We start from the raw sequence: 15254 nt of genomic DNA on the forward strand, positions 1-15254 counted from the left end.
CTCACCTCCCTAGCTAAACGCCAAGGACCGCTGCCGGAGCAGCCAACGACCAAAGGAGAACGCGGCCGTTGTTGTCCCGGCCGGTCGGAGGGAACCGCCCGCCTTTCCGCCCGCAGCAGTGAGCCACCAGCAGCAGCAGTGAAGTGGAGAGTTTGAGGACAATAAAGTCGGTAAATTTAGTAATATTTTGTTTTGTTTACCTTTTTTTGTTGTTACGAAAATCCGAAATTCTGTAGAGGCACCTAGGCCGCCCTGAAAAGAAGGGTACGCCGGGCAAACAAGAACCCGAGTAGTGGGCAAACCCCTACTTACAACGTTTAAGGCTTTCAATTCGTCTGAGGTTGCAACAATTCTGGATAAGGCATCCGCTGTAGCGTTGCTTTTACCAGGAATGTATTCTATATTAAAGTCGAATTCTTCTAAATCTAGTCTCATTTTAGTGAGTTTGGAGGTTGGGTTTTTCATATTAAATAAAAATACTAATGGTCTATGGTCTGTTCTGACCGTAAATTTTCTTCCGTATAGGTAAGGTTTGAAATAATTTATTCCCCAGTGTATTCCTGTTAGTTCTTTTAGTATTGTCGATTTATTTTTCTCTCCTGGAGTGAAGCTTTTGCTCGCGAAAGCTATGGGTAAGTCGTTTCCGTTTTTGAAGTAGAATACTTCTAACGTTTCAATATGGGGTCCCGTTTCAAAAATTTCAGTTGAGAAATTTTCCCAGGTTTGAAATGCGAATATCTTCCGTTCTACTGATCGAAATCGCAATATTTTTGCACCATCTGATCGGAAATTCGTGCACGTATTTCGTATTAACTTTCGGAATTAGTGCGACTACTATAAATAAACCAAAACAAGGGTTTTTAGAAAATCCTTCAAAAACAGCGATGAAAATGCGCAATGTGCAAGCACATCTCACGCAGAGCCGTCAAAAAGGAGTATGCAAGCGTTTCATTACATACGGGAATGTTATATATACAGGTCACGCGAGCTTGTTTTGTATCAGTGGGTGCCCGCTTACCACACGAGTAACATGGTCGTCCGGACGGTACAATGAGCGGTATCATGTTTGCGTTCCCTACCAAGCGTCATCGCAAGGTTCTTCGTGATAAAATCCAGGGAATCACCAAATTCGGCGTCTGGCCCGTCGTGGTGGTGTAAAATGCATTTCCGATTTAATCATCCGAGATGCCGTGACCTATACTGAACACGCCAAGCGCAAAACCTCAATGAATGTCGTCTATACTCTGAAGCGGCAGGGACGCACTTTGTATGGATTTGGAAGTTGAAAAGGTTGAACTCACTTGTATCATTATAAAAAAGGCCCTTTTCAGGGCCACCAAAATCATTTCAAAGGATAAGTTTGCATTTTCTGTTTCATGGAATGTTTCTCCCCGGAGAGCAATTTGGGTTAAACCCTAAATTATGATTTATTTCAGTACGCAAATTGCAAATATGGTCAGAAAAAAAACTGGAGTGAAGTAGAAAACATTTTTACTAGGCGCATTCAAAAAAGGTTTCAATTCTCAACGATGGGGTGGAGCTACGAAGAACACATATTGAGGACAACACAAAAAAGGACGAGCTTACATTGTGCTGTAGTCAGGTATAAAAACTCAGCATGCTATTGTTCACGATCAGTTCGTTTGCAGCATCTTCCGCGAAATTCAAACCGCCGTCCGTTTGCTGCTGTCAGAAGAGTTGCCCAAGCACGCCGTCTCAGATGGCACCAAAACTGTTACGATATACACCAGCTCCAAGTAAATTCCGACCAATGCCCAAACAAAAGGTCCTTTTCAGGGCCATCAATTTATCAACAAAGAATCGAATTGAAATTTTGTTATTACAAGCATCAGAAAGTGGCTTGCCAAGAGCGTTAGATGGTAAGTGAGCTACTTGTGAACAATATCGCCGCTTTCAAGTAGAATGGCACAAAATAAAAAAGGTATTTGTGTGATTTGTAGACAGGTTAGTGTAATGATTCAATTTACAAAATTCGAACGTTTTCTAGCGTTTCGATATAGGTGCTCCGTTTCAAAATTTTCGGCCAGAATGTTGCCTGTTTTTCTAAAAGTGAAAATCTGCTGTTGTACTGAATGAAAATCTTCGATTTTTGCGCTGATTGGAAATAGTTGTGACTAGTTGTGTAGAATGTACAATTACTGAAAATAACAGATTTCGTGAAAGCAGCGGTTGGTCCGTACAATTCGATTCCAGAGCCAGACTAGTTTTCGTTGGAAGGTCCATCTCTAACAATAGAAATAAACTATTTTATTTTGAATTCAACTACAGCTTCCTTGAAAACAGCACAGCTGTTCGGGCCTAGGGGTGGCCCTTGGTGTAGAAAATTTGCAGCTTGCTGTTGGTGGCTGGATATGTTTACACTTGTCCGCAGACAAATAAAACTCTTGGATGGACCACTCAAAACAAACCGCAAACAACTTATGTGGACTGTATTGTGGAAAACCACTTGCTGCTGGATGTGATGTGATTAGACCAAAAAGCACTGTTTCACACTTTACACTTTATTTGGAATATCTCTTTAATCGCACTTAACACATTACTTGTCGAAATAAAACTGATTGCTGCGATGCGCAGAACGCGCGTATTTATATTACACGCCACACGTTCTAGAAACGCGTGGCTCATCCGCGATGCTTGTCGATGCCTATCACACATCAATTGTTCTTCGTCTCCTTTCCGCATCGGGCGATTGTATATTTGGCTCATTCACGCTTGTTGAGAATGATGCATTGCCGCGCGTATCGCTGCTGCTGCTATTGTTGTTGCTACTGCTGTGTGTGAGATGATCGTGCGCGAAAGGGATATTTGGCGTTCATTCGAGAATGTTCTTGCTAGTTGGAGATGTTGCTCGATAATAATGAAATGGTGTGGACAATTTTATTTGGCAGTGATTAGCGCTGAACAGAGGCGCGAACATACTCCCCCGGGCTGGGATGGATTCCCAGAATTATTAGGATGTTCATACTTAGAAAACCGGTTGTCCTCAATCGGAAGGGTTGATAGCTTCGAGCTGGGGTGTCTCAAATATGAATTTCCTATATCTCCAGCGACTACCCATCCGAAATGAGTCTCTCGAAGATCCGGAAGGTCATCAGCCATTTGGAAGAATCCCGATTTTAGCAAACGGAAGAACTTGGATACACCGATGAGTATGTCAACATGGTTGGGCGTATGGAACTGCGGATCCGCCATTTTAAAACCTGCTGGTATCGGCCAATTGGATATATCGATCTTTGTTGTGGGAATCACTTCCGTTACTTTGGAAACGACCAAGCATTCTATCTCCATGCTAAAATTGCTGATTCTGGATCGAACTTCTGCGAGGATGATGTCTTTAGCATACGTTTACGTTCCTATGCCAGTAATAGGGATGCATACTGGTTTTCTTTCCAGACCTAAACGGTTCGCCATTGATTCAGAAATTAGGTTTACCGTGGAACCGTTGTCCAGCAAGGCGCGGCAAGAAATAACTCCTCCTTTGCGATCTCGCACATTGACGACGGCCGTAAGAAGCATAGGAGTTTTCTGTAACTGGGAGCGGTTGTGCGAAGATGGCTCATTACCAAATCGTTCACTGCTGATCGATTCACGTGCTATCGACGAGTTTGTTGGTTGACTCACAAAACTTCCCTGTGACGCAACATTCTGCAACGGAGTTTCATAGTGCAACATGGTATGGTGTTTCTTTTGGCATTTGAAACATGACTTAGTGGAGTGGCATTGTATCGATCGGTGTCCAACTCGGAGGCAGTTAAAACAAATATTTTTCCTCCTCACCATAGCGAAACGCTGGCTGATCGATAACTTTCTGAATGACGGACACTTGAAGTTAAAATGATTGCACTCACAGAAGTCACACCGAGATCCTTGTTTTGGCTGTGTTGTAGCTGTGTAGGCTCTATGGAATGATGTCTTGGTGGTTTGTGGTACGGGATTGACATGCTGTGGCTTGATGGAAAATTCGTTGCGTTGTGGTTGGTTTTGGCATCGCTCTAGTACGTAGACACGGTGTTTCAGGAAAGCAATGGTTTCGTCGTAGCTGGGCATATCTCCTCTCTTGATTGTGGACTCCCAAAGCATCTTAGTTTCGTCATCTAGCGCTCTAGCCAGTATGTAAATCAGCATCTGCTCTGAAACTCCAGTGAAATCCTGGCCAAGAAATTTGAGGTTCTCCACATGGCTGATGAAAGACTCCACGAGCGTTCGCAATTCATCGTAGCTCCCCTTGGACAACTTCTTCGTGTTAATGAGACCTCCAATGTGTAGATGAACTATGCGTCTTTTATCTTCGAAGCGTTCCTCGAGCAGCTGCCATGCCCGCTCATAGTTTCCATCGCTGATAGTTTTTGCGTCTATTATACCTGCTGCATCTCCGATGAGTGATTTTTCAAGATGATACAGTTTGATGCGGTTGGATTCGTTGGATTGATCCACCACATCCCGGAACATCACCTTAAATTTTTCCCAGTGCTCATACCTGCCATCAAATGTAGGAATTGCACGAGGAAGAGACTGTTGGACTAGCAACGGTGGTTGGGTTGCTGGTGGATGCGGCTGCTGAGTTGTTGGTGGGGCGAAATTCTGGAGCCAGGATTCCAGAAAAATTGATACTTCTTCATGAAGATCGACGAACTGCATGAAACACTCATCTTGTTCATCACGTTCACTTGTTGGGATTTGGGCTACGATCTCTTGGTGATGCTTAGTGAACTCGACATATGCACCTTCAACACTTTTCTGGTACACTTTCATCTGAGCTGGTGTTAGCTGTGTTTGCTCGGTTTCAGCTTTCTGCAGGATGTTTCTGATTCTGCTGATGATCCGTTGCGCCATTCCACGGTTGTGGATCAACGCATTCACAGGTTGCTCTTCGGCCTTTTCACCTTCCGATGGGGTAGCCTTCTTTGCTGGCGTTCTTTTCGTCATTTTGCACTTTTTTCACTCACTAATCACACCAGAAGTCACGGTGGCAATAGGAACGATGGACCTAATATCCGGTTCGAAGGACCAATGTTCGGGCCTAGGGGTGGCCCTTGGTGTAGAAAATTTGCAGCTTGCTGTTGGTGGCTGGATATGTTTACACTTGTCCGCAGACAAATAAAACTCTTGGATGGACCACTCAAAACAAACCGCAAACAACTTATGTGGACTGTATTGTGGAAAACCACTTGCTGCTGGATATGATGTGATTAGACCAAAAAGCACTGTTTCACACTTTACACTTTATTTGGAATATCTCTTTAATCGCACTTAACACATTACTTGTCGAAATAAAACTGATTGCTGCGATGCGCAGAACGCGCGTATTTATATTACACGCCACACATTCTAGAAACGCGTGGCTCATCCGCGATGCTTGTCGATGCCATATCACACATCAATTGTTCTTCGTCTCCTTTCCGCATCGGGCGATTGTATATTTGGCTCATTCACGCTTGTTGAGAATGATGCATTGCCGCGCGTATCGCTGCTGCTGCTATTGTTGTTGCTACTGCTGTGTGTGAGATGATCGTGCGCGAAAGGGATATTTGGCGTTCATTCGAGAATGTTCTTGCTAGTTGGAGATGTTGCTCGATAATAATGAAATGGTGTGGACAATTTCATTTGGCAGTGATTAGCGCTGAACAGAGGCGCGAACAACAGCTAAAAAACTTTTGGGAAAAACGCGCAAACCTAAATTTTCTACTATAATAAAAACTAGTGCCTCCGCCGCACAGCATTATCAAGATTGATAGTAATTCAAGCCGGGAGGAAAGGGGGAGGGAGGTTGTAAGGCAATGGAAAATTTCATTTAAATCTTACTTTATAATTGGCTGGTCCTGAAAAGAACTTGTTGGTTTGTGGTTTATTTTGGGTCACAATTTAGGCCCGCTCGATTTCTGATAGCTGTGAATTTTTCGCAGGGCGACAGATTCTGTTCGGTAGCGACTAGGCTTCTTAACGCCGACCGTGACTGGGGCACTTTTACACGGCCTTCGTTGCCAACTGCTTGCGGGGAGCCTTTCTTCCGGTGGACGAGCGGTTTGTTTGGTACAGGCCATGTAGCGAACAATGCTGATCTGCTACTTCTCTGATGCTGGTCGTAGGACGACGGTCAAACGCTCGTTTTCGTGCCTTCATTCATAAAAGTTCAACAATATTTTCAAAGAATGTTGCAAATTGTCAACTTGATAATTCCTAAAATACTCCAAATAAACTATGAATGTGCAAAAGACGACAAAATCGCATAAAAATTGCTTATTCCAGAGCAGAATTTACCGGTCTAAAGTGTATTCTACTTCACTCCGGTTATGTCTCTGACATTACCCACCCATCATTTAATTTGGGATAAAACTGCTCCGCATCCTACGTCTGATGCGTCAGTTGTTAGTATAAACGGTTGAGCAAAGTCGGGGTATTGAAGTAGTTTTGGTGAGATTAGGTGTGTTTTAGTGTGTTAAAGGCGTTTTGGCATTCATTTGTCCAAACGAACTGTTTATTTTTCTTTAGAAGTTGATTTAGTGGGTGTGCTATTGTTGCAAAGTTTGGCACAAATTTGCGGTAATAGTTACAAAAAGCTACAAATCGTCTACAGTCGTCACTATTTTTGGGTATGGGGTAGTTGTTAATAGTGTCGAATTTGGAACTATCTGGTAGTATTCCATTATCTGTAAGTTTGTGTTCCAGATACGTCACTTCTGTATTGAAGAATTTACATTTTTGGGGATTTAATTTTAGATTATATTTTCTGATTCTGTCGAAGACTTTTGCAAGTGGTGTTGGATGGAACATCCAATAACAATTATGTCATCGATATAGACGAATGCATGTTCTGGTGTTAGTCCAGCCATTGCGATTGTCATCATTCGAATATTTTTTTAAAAAAATCGAAAAAAGCTTCAAACTGAAATTGAATGCTCAAACTGATGATCTTATTCTCAGATGATTGATTTTTGCTGATCAAAGAACATATTTATTGTTTTTAATTGCTTCGGAATGGCAAGACTCATTTCACAGAAGATATTTTTCGTATAGGGCACCTTCTTTTATTTCGAAATCTAGGCCATTTTGAAATCAATAACTGCTAAGCGGTGCGACTTTCGTCGACTTGAACAGACGGTATATGTATGAAACCCTATTAACAACAGTAAATCAAAGCTAGAATGGCAGTAAATCCAAGCAGGTTAGTTGCATTTCCTATCTTGCTTTTCTGAAAATTGGTTTCGAACTTTATGTCGTTTGCCTACTATTCTCTAACGCATATCCAGGCTCTTTGCTTTCCTATTAAATTATGGAGTTTTGCTGAATTTTCCGATCACCAATAATTACAAATCGCCCCATTTGAAACAGTTCACCAAGTCTAAAACTGTTAGCTACTAAATCGCTGTTCGTTCTATTATAGATAAAGGTTTAAGAGCAAACCAAATACAGACATGACTTAGACCATAGTCTTATTACGCGCCACCCAGTGAATAATGCAAACCAATCAGAATGTCGCTAATAAAACTTTAACTTCTAGAATTATTATGATGATGGCCCCACCTCATTCCCACACAAAGGTGTTATCTCAACGATTTATCTAGAAGGCAAATTAGTATAATTAAACGGTATCGGTCTGCAAGATATTTTGAAACAGATCCCCCTGCAGAGTTAACATATTTGTCATAAAAAATTGTATGGTACCGAAAATACCGGTACTGGCTTTTGTTCAGTACCGGTATTACGGTACCAAAAATGGGTCGGTATTCCCGGGATTTTCGGTACCGGTATTACCGGTACCACAACCCTAGAGTCAACACATTGGCCCAAAAAATGGTTTTGAATTTGTTGTTGTTGCTGTTCGCTCGGTGCAGGGACCGGCACAGCTGTTTGTGCTTGGCCTTTGTCAGCCATGCATGATTGCGGTTCAGTACTTGTTAAATACATGTTTTGTCGATTCTGAGGGAATCGATTTGTTCCATATCGAGTCTGTTGAGGTTGGTAATGACCACGGCCTCGTTGGTTATTGTTCGAGCACGAACTTTTGCCGGTCACCGAAGGACTTACTTCTAGTTAATAAACTAGCACCGAAAGTGCGCACAGAAAAAGGCACGGGATCGCAATTCCACCGAACACTGGGAGAACTTGATAAAATGTTTGCATCGCGCACTGCAAACTAAAGTCCGCCCTTCGCTTGGGGACTTAGCCAAAATCTCACTATGGCTCACCGTATCACAAAACGAACCGAAACACTAAGTCCACCAACCCGCTGGGGACTTGTAAAATTTACTGCCTGCTGACTTAGGCAAAATTACCGACGGCTTTCTTTTAAATCACACCGAGAACGAAAACGAACAACCTTCCTTCACCAGATCTATTTTCAACTAACTATATACAATTATAATTACATATATCCAGCCGGGATCAGCTGTGATCGCGACGATGGTTTCATCTTCCTCTCTCTCTCTTTAAAGTTTCTACCTGCTACACTGGAGAGGGTGCAAAGTAGCGTTCGTTTTGATTTGCACAGGCTGAGTAGCTGGCATAATATTCGAATTCGAGCTGTTTACAATTCGGGTGATTAAGATTGATTTGAATTGCAATATTCTTAAATTTAGTATTATATGTTTACAAAAATTAACTTATGTGCCGAACATTCCGGCCACCTTGAAACATTACGATGTTTCAAAACTAACTTCACATGGTTGATCCTGATGGGATTTAGGCTTCAGTCGTTGGATGTCGGCGAGCTCGGTTGAAGATAGCGGATGTGAACCTTGTGGTTGTAGGGGTTTATCGCTGGATCAGTCATGTTGAATGTCAACCACAAATCCAGTGATTGGCAACCATTGCCAGTGAAGTTCATCGCCATCGACCGAGAAAAAAAAGACCAGGTAGATCGAACGATTGGGGTTAGGGGATTGGAATTGCAATTACCTGTGCAATGCGCAGGTGCGCATCGAGCAATTTCTCCCCGTCCGGGTTGCTCTACCTGGATGACAACTCTCAGTCGGCTCGTTGAGTTTCCGGTGGTGTCAGTAGTAGAGCGATTCTGGCCACAGGACGCACAACCTCCTTGGCTGCAGCGGTTCGTAGAGTGACTACACGGACGATGCCATCGGCTCCGGGATGACATCTGATAATTCGGCCGAGAGGCCAACTGGTTGGCGGGATGTTGTCTTCCTTCACGATGACGACTCTGCCAACGTCGACGGAGACAGGCGGGTTGCAGCCTTTCGTAGCACGAGACTGCAGCTGTTGCAGGTATTCCGGGTGCCAGCGAGACCAAATAGTTTGGAACCGTTTTTGAGTTAATTCCCAGTGGTCCAAGTGGTTGTCAGGAGTCTCCTTCAGATCAGCTTCCGGAACAGCTTGGAGATTGCTCCCGACGAGAAAATGTCCTGGCGTAAGGACCTCGAGATCGGACGGAACGTCCGGCATTGGAGTCAGCGGACGAGAATTGAGGCACATCTCTATCTGCGCCAGCAGTGTGAGCATGTCCTCGTACGCAACGTTCACGTTGCCGATTGCCTTCAACAGGTGTGTCTTCGCTGACTTCGCTGCAGCCTCCCAAAGACCGCCAAAGTGTGGTGCTCGAGGTGGGATGAACTTCCAGCGAATTTCGTTGTCGGAGCACCAGTCGAAGATCTGATTCCGATCCGACTCATCGACCTTCAGCATGCGGTAGATGCGGTTCAGTTCATTCGATGCACCTTTGAAAGCGGTAGCGTTGTCAGAGTGCAACTCTACCACCTTTCCTCTGCGGGCGACCAGACGACGGAGTGCAGCTAGGAACGCTGGAGTAGACAGGTCGCTCACTAGCTCGATGTGAACTGCCTTCGTAGAGAAGCAGACGAATATGGCCACGTACACCTTGGTTGGGCCACGGTTGCGGACGGCGGACTTCAAATAGAACGGTCCGCAATAGTCTACTCCGCAGACGGAAAACGGTCGGGTTGGAGATACTCTCGATGCCGGAAGATCTGCTGTGCTCTGCTGGACTAGTGTGGGCTTGCTACGAAAGCAAGTGTGGCAACGGTGAAAGACGGATTTCACAAGATTTCTGCCGCCCAGAATCCAAAACTTGTGGCGGAGAGTGGCTAGCAGGAGTTGAGGGCCTGCGTGCAGTAGCTTCAAATGATAAAAACTAGCCAACATAACAGCGAGCGGATGCTTGGCAGAGAGGACGATCGGGTGTTTCTTCGCATCGGTCAGCGCGGCATTGCGAAGCCGGCCACCGACACGTACGGTGCCTTCGGGATCGACGAACGGGTTCAACCACTTCAGCGTGGAAAATCTTGCTACACGTTCGCCACTAGCGAGATCGGAAATCTCCTCAGCGAAAAGTTCACCCTGCGCGAGATGACAGAGCGAAAGTTCGGCGTGTTGGAGTTCTTGTACGGTAAGCGGATGGACTGGGTGCGGGTTAATGCTCGGGATGACGAGTGGCTTGTACTTCTCCTTTTCCGAACGACGTTGCGATACTCGTTCACGAAGCAGGTGCAGATAACGCTGAATGAACGCTGTCTGTAACTGTAACGTTGGATTTGGCCAAAAATCCGGAGACCTTGATAGCCACGGTGTCCCAATCCACCATCGTGCACTGTTGAGGATGTCGGTAGGACTCAATCCTCGGGATATGTCGTCAGCAGGATTGTCGACTCCAGGAACATGCTTCCATCGGTTGAGATCGGTTGAAAGCTGTATCTGCGAGACTCGGTTTGCGACGAAAGTCTTCCAACGACTCGGGTTCCCGCGAAGCCATTGGAGGACAGTAGTGGAATCTGTCCAGAAATGCATAGTCGCAGGAAGCTTCAGCGTCGCGTTCAGCTTCTTGTACAGCTGGGTCAACAAATGTGCGGCGCAGAGTTCCAGTCTGGCGATTGTCTGGCGAGTAGAAAGCGGAGCTACCTTGGACTTGGACGCCAACAACTGGACCGAAACTGTGCCGTGTGCTTCGGTTCGGACGTAACAGCATGTCCCATATGCGCGCTCAGACGCATCGCAGAAGAAGTGAAGCTGGATGCTGACGGCGTCGGGCATCGAAATGAAGCGGGGTACGCGAACTTCACTCAACAGGTGTAGTGTGTTATGGAACAGTTTCCATTCTTCTTGGAGTGTAAACGGGAGCGGCGTGTCCCATTCACATGCTTCGCCATTCTGCTTCAGAGCCCAAAGTCGCTGCATGAAGAGTTTGGCCTTGGTGATCGTTGGACCCACAAGTCCAAGAGGGTCGAAGATTTGGGCGATGTACGACATCACCTTGCGTTTCGTCAGTACAGATGCGGCTAACGGCAACTGAACCTTGAACCGGAGTATGTCCAACTTTGGTTCCCAAATGAGGCCGAGCGTGGAGACGGCCTGGTCATCCTGAAGATTGTGGAACGGCTGAATTGCCACATCATCAGGTGGTACATCCCCAAGAACTTCAGGAGAATTCGATGCCCATTTCTTGAGCGGTAATCCAGCGGAAGCTAGCATTGCCGATGCCTCACGACGCAGCTTGATGGCGGATTCTACGTCCGGCGCCCCAGAAAGAAAATCGTCGACGTAGAAGTCTTCCGTAACTGGTCCACTCGCGATTGGATACGACTGCTTGGTATCCTGTGCAATCTGCTGCAGAGTACGCGTTGCTAAATACGGAGCGCTCGCTGTTCCGTACGTTACTGTCTGCAGTTCGTACGTAGTGATGGGTTCATCAGGGCCCGTGCGCCAAAGAATTCGCTGAAACGGCTGATCTTCAGGATGCACTAATACTTGCCGGTACATCTTCTCGATGTCCGCAACAAGAGCGACGTGATGTGTCCGAAATCTCATCACGATGGAGAGTAGATCTTGCTGAACTACGGGTCCGACCAACAGCGTGTCGTTCAGCGAATATCCTGACGCCGTCTTGCAGGACGCGTCGAAAACGACCCTAACCTTTGTAGTAGTGCTCGACTCCTTGAACACGGGATGATGTGGGAGATAACAGTGAGCCTTCACGTCATCTACAGGCTCGTCCAGCCTTCTCATGTGACCGAGCTGTAGGTACTCGTCCATGAAGCGATGATACGATTCCTTGATTGCAGGATCTCGTTGCAAACGGCGCTCCAGGCTGTGAAAACGGCGTTCTGCGATGGCTCTGGAGGCCCCCAGGAAGACTTCTGGATCTTCATTGTGAGGAAGACGTACGACGTACCTTCCAGTCGAATCAGGCTTGACTGTACTGGAGTATAACTCTTCACAGCGATTTTCTTCGGGTGAGTGTGCAAACCCAGTGGAAATCGCTTCTAACTCCCAAAACTTCTGAAGCGCGGCTTCCAAATCTTCATTGGTAATGGAGAGATTGCAGATCCGGGGAATGCAGGTAGATCCATTGGACGCGGAACCAGAGACCGCCCATCCGAATGGTGTTTCGACTACCCACGGAAGACCGTTTCCGAACGAGATCTTCCTACCGGTGTGAAGTTCCCAGAAGGCCTCACTTCCGATGACGAGGTCAATCCTTCCTGTGACGTGGAACTGTGGATCTGCTAATCCAACCTGCGGGAATTTCCACGCCGACGTATCGACCGGCATGGTCAGCAGCTCTGCGGATGGTTGCTTCAGAATGAGAAACTCGAGCTTAGTGGAGAATGGCTGAGTTCTCGATTCAATGGAGGCGGTGATGGCATTTTTCACCCTTTGCGTTGAGAGACCGATTCCTGCGACCGAAATGTCCACCTTGGTGCGACGGCTGAGGAGAACCTTCGCTAACTGACCGGAGATGAAATTGGACATTGACGCCGAGTCGAGTAGAGCACGAGCCTTGTGTTCCCTGCCATGATCATCAACAACGTTGAGAACAACCGTTTCCAGTAGAACCATACTGCATGCGGTTTGGACCGCCATGCTGACCTGCGGTGGAGCAGTACCCGAACTGGACGAATGCGGCTGTTGAACCGGTGGAGATTGTTGTGATGATCCCGTAATGGCAGGACTCGACGACACCCTGGATGGAGAGGAATCGTGTAACAGGGAATGATGTCTTTCGTGGCACGTACGACACGTAAACTTCGATACACACTTCCTGGCTGGGTGACCGAAGCTCAGACAGTTCCAACACAACCGTTTTTGCGAAACCAGCTCTCGGCGCTGGCGGACATCCTTTCCTAGGAACACTGGGCAGTTGCGGAGGGAGTGGCTGTCTGAACATGCTAACTGACATGGAGAATCTTGGTTGGGCGTAGCAGCTGCGTTAGCTGCGAACTTCACCTTCGTGCCCTTCCAACTCGGGGGGCCGGCCACCTTTGAAGGTGCCGGTTGCTACGTTTCTGGCCCGACAGAATTGAGGACGCGCACCCGCTGGTACAGGAACTCAACCAGTTCCTCGTACTTGACATCGTCCTGGCTGCTCGTTTTCTCCTCCCATGCTCGCAATGTGGATTGGTCTAGCTTATACGACAGCATGTTCACCAGCGGCGTATCCCAATGCTCCACAGGTTCATCCAATTTCGCCAACGCCCGTACATGGCGCTGAAAATCGTCGACCAGACTGTTGATGCGCTTAGCAGATTCCCGCTTGACCGCTGGCAGCTCGTAGAGTGTCCTAAACAGCTGACGTTTGAGAAAACGGCGATTGTCGTACCTCTTGTGTAGGGCGTCCCATGTTGACGCATAGTTGTCAGCTTCGACGTCAACTGATTCGAACGGCTTCTTTGCGTCCCCTTCAAGCGATTGTAGAAGGTACTGAAGCTTGGCGACCGTTGGTATGTCCCCATTGGAATGAACCATGGACGTAAAGGTGTCTCGAAATGACAACCAACGTGAGAAATCGCCATCAAATCTCGGTAGGTCGATCTTTGGAAGACGGAGGTGGAATCCTGTCGAGAAAGTGTGTTGATTTGCCATCATGGATGTGTTCAAAGCTGAGTTGCTCGCTTCTACAGGAACCTTGGAGAGTAGGAAGCCTTTCGCTGCGCAGTATCGCTGCTCGAAATCGACACGTTTCGCCAGGTGTGATGCCAGAAACTCCTCCTTGTCCAGTCTCTCAATTGCATCCTGCGCCTCCATGAATTGTGCATAAGCCCTATCCAGCGACTCTATACGAACACTCAACTGAAAAGCATGACGTGCAGGATCGTACCGAATGATAAACTTCTCCAAAGCATCACGAATTGCCAGCAATCCATTGCGCTGGACAAGCCGGTCTCCCAACACTTTCTCCTCTTTGGGTGGCATCACGACGCACTACGAGCGGAAACGGCAGTTAAATCGATAACGGACTCCTTCCCGACGCGAACTAACCGTTTCTACGCGAAACCGAACCGAACGAGGACAAAACACACTTGACACGAATAATCCTTCCCGACACGATGAATTGCCCTTCGCGAACGCGAAATTCGAACGGAAGTGAGCAGTTTTATAATCGAACGATTGCTCCTTCCCGTCGCGAACTAACCCACTCCTACGCGGTATCGCAAATCGAGGGCGCGAAACGATTTTCCACTCGATTCGCGGACCGTCCACCGATTGCCACAATGACTGAAGGTCACCCACTTTCTTAAAACTAAAAAAATGCTACTGCAAGCCACGTGTGGCGGAAGATTGGAATTGACTCACCGGGGATTCCAGTCCGGAATCTGAAGTGTTGCTCAATGACCAGGCAGGGACATTTATCACCAGTACCTTCACTGACAACAACAGCTTCCCAAGCGACGCTCACTCAGCGTCCAAAATGGCTCTGCAGACGCGGCTAGCGGGGTTTAACTACCTCCCGATCCGTTGAATAGCCACCAGTCGCAATGGCCCACTCGATGGCTTGAAAAATGGCCACAGTCCAAGCGCTTCACACGCGACAGTAATCGCGGTAGCGCTAAAATCTTTCCACCACACAATCCATAGCACTAGCCGTCGTATTTCGGCTTTTCCACTAGCGCATTTACCTTTGCGCAAAACGTTAATGTTAACCGCGCGATCGCGTCTGCACGAAAAAACGACCTTCACTACGGCGCACCCGCCAGTTCACAAACGCGATGGCGATCTTTTTCAGCCACGCAATGGCTACACTTCGCCCAAGCGGTACCTTTCCCGCGGTTCACTCACTACCGCACAACGCACTTGCGGTTTGTATTGCCTTCTATCCGGCTCGAAGGACCAAAAATGTTCGAGCACGAACTTTTGCCGGTCACCGAAGGACTTACTTCTAGTTAATAAACTAGCACCGAAAGTGCGCACAGAAAAAGGCACGGGATCGCAATTCCACCGAACACTGGGGGAACTTAATAAAATGTTTGCATCGCGCACTGCAAACT

The 15254-nt window shown here is 46.8% G+C and overlaps 3 protein-coding genes across 2 annotated transcripts; 1 reads left to right on the forward strand and 2 right to left on the reverse strand.

The window, feature by feature from the left end:
• LOC131689268 (voltage-gated potassium channel subunit beta-2) overlaps window positions 1-15254 on the forward strand; it is a 1724569-nt gene that overhangs the window by 239565 nt on the left and 1469750 nt on the right.
• On the reverse strand, window positions 8986-13156 carry LOC131687594 (uncharacterized). Its single transcript, XM_058971681.1, has 2 exons — window positions 13005-13156; window positions 8986-12952 (listed from the first exon to the last, which is right to left on the reverse strand). Exons 1-2 carry the CDS (start codon window positions 13154-13156, stop codon window positions 8986-8988), a joined length of 4119 nt encoding a protein of 1372 aa, XP_058827664.1.
• On the reverse strand, window positions 13267-14181 carry LOC131687595 (uncharacterized). Its single transcript, XM_058971682.1, has one exon. The coding sequence runs from the start codon at window positions 14179-14181 to the stop codon at window positions 13267-13269; it is 915 nt and encodes a 304-aa protein (XP_058827665.1).

The sequence above is a fragment of the Topomyia yanbarensis genome, chromosome 3 (genome assembly GCF_030247195.1).
Source record: "Topomyia yanbarensis strain Yona2022 chromosome 3, ASM3024719v1, whole genome shotgun sequence".
In the NCBI taxonomy this organism is placed as follows: domain Eukaryota; kingdom Metazoa; phylum Arthropoda; class Insecta; order Diptera; family Culicidae; genus Topomyia; species Topomyia yanbarensis.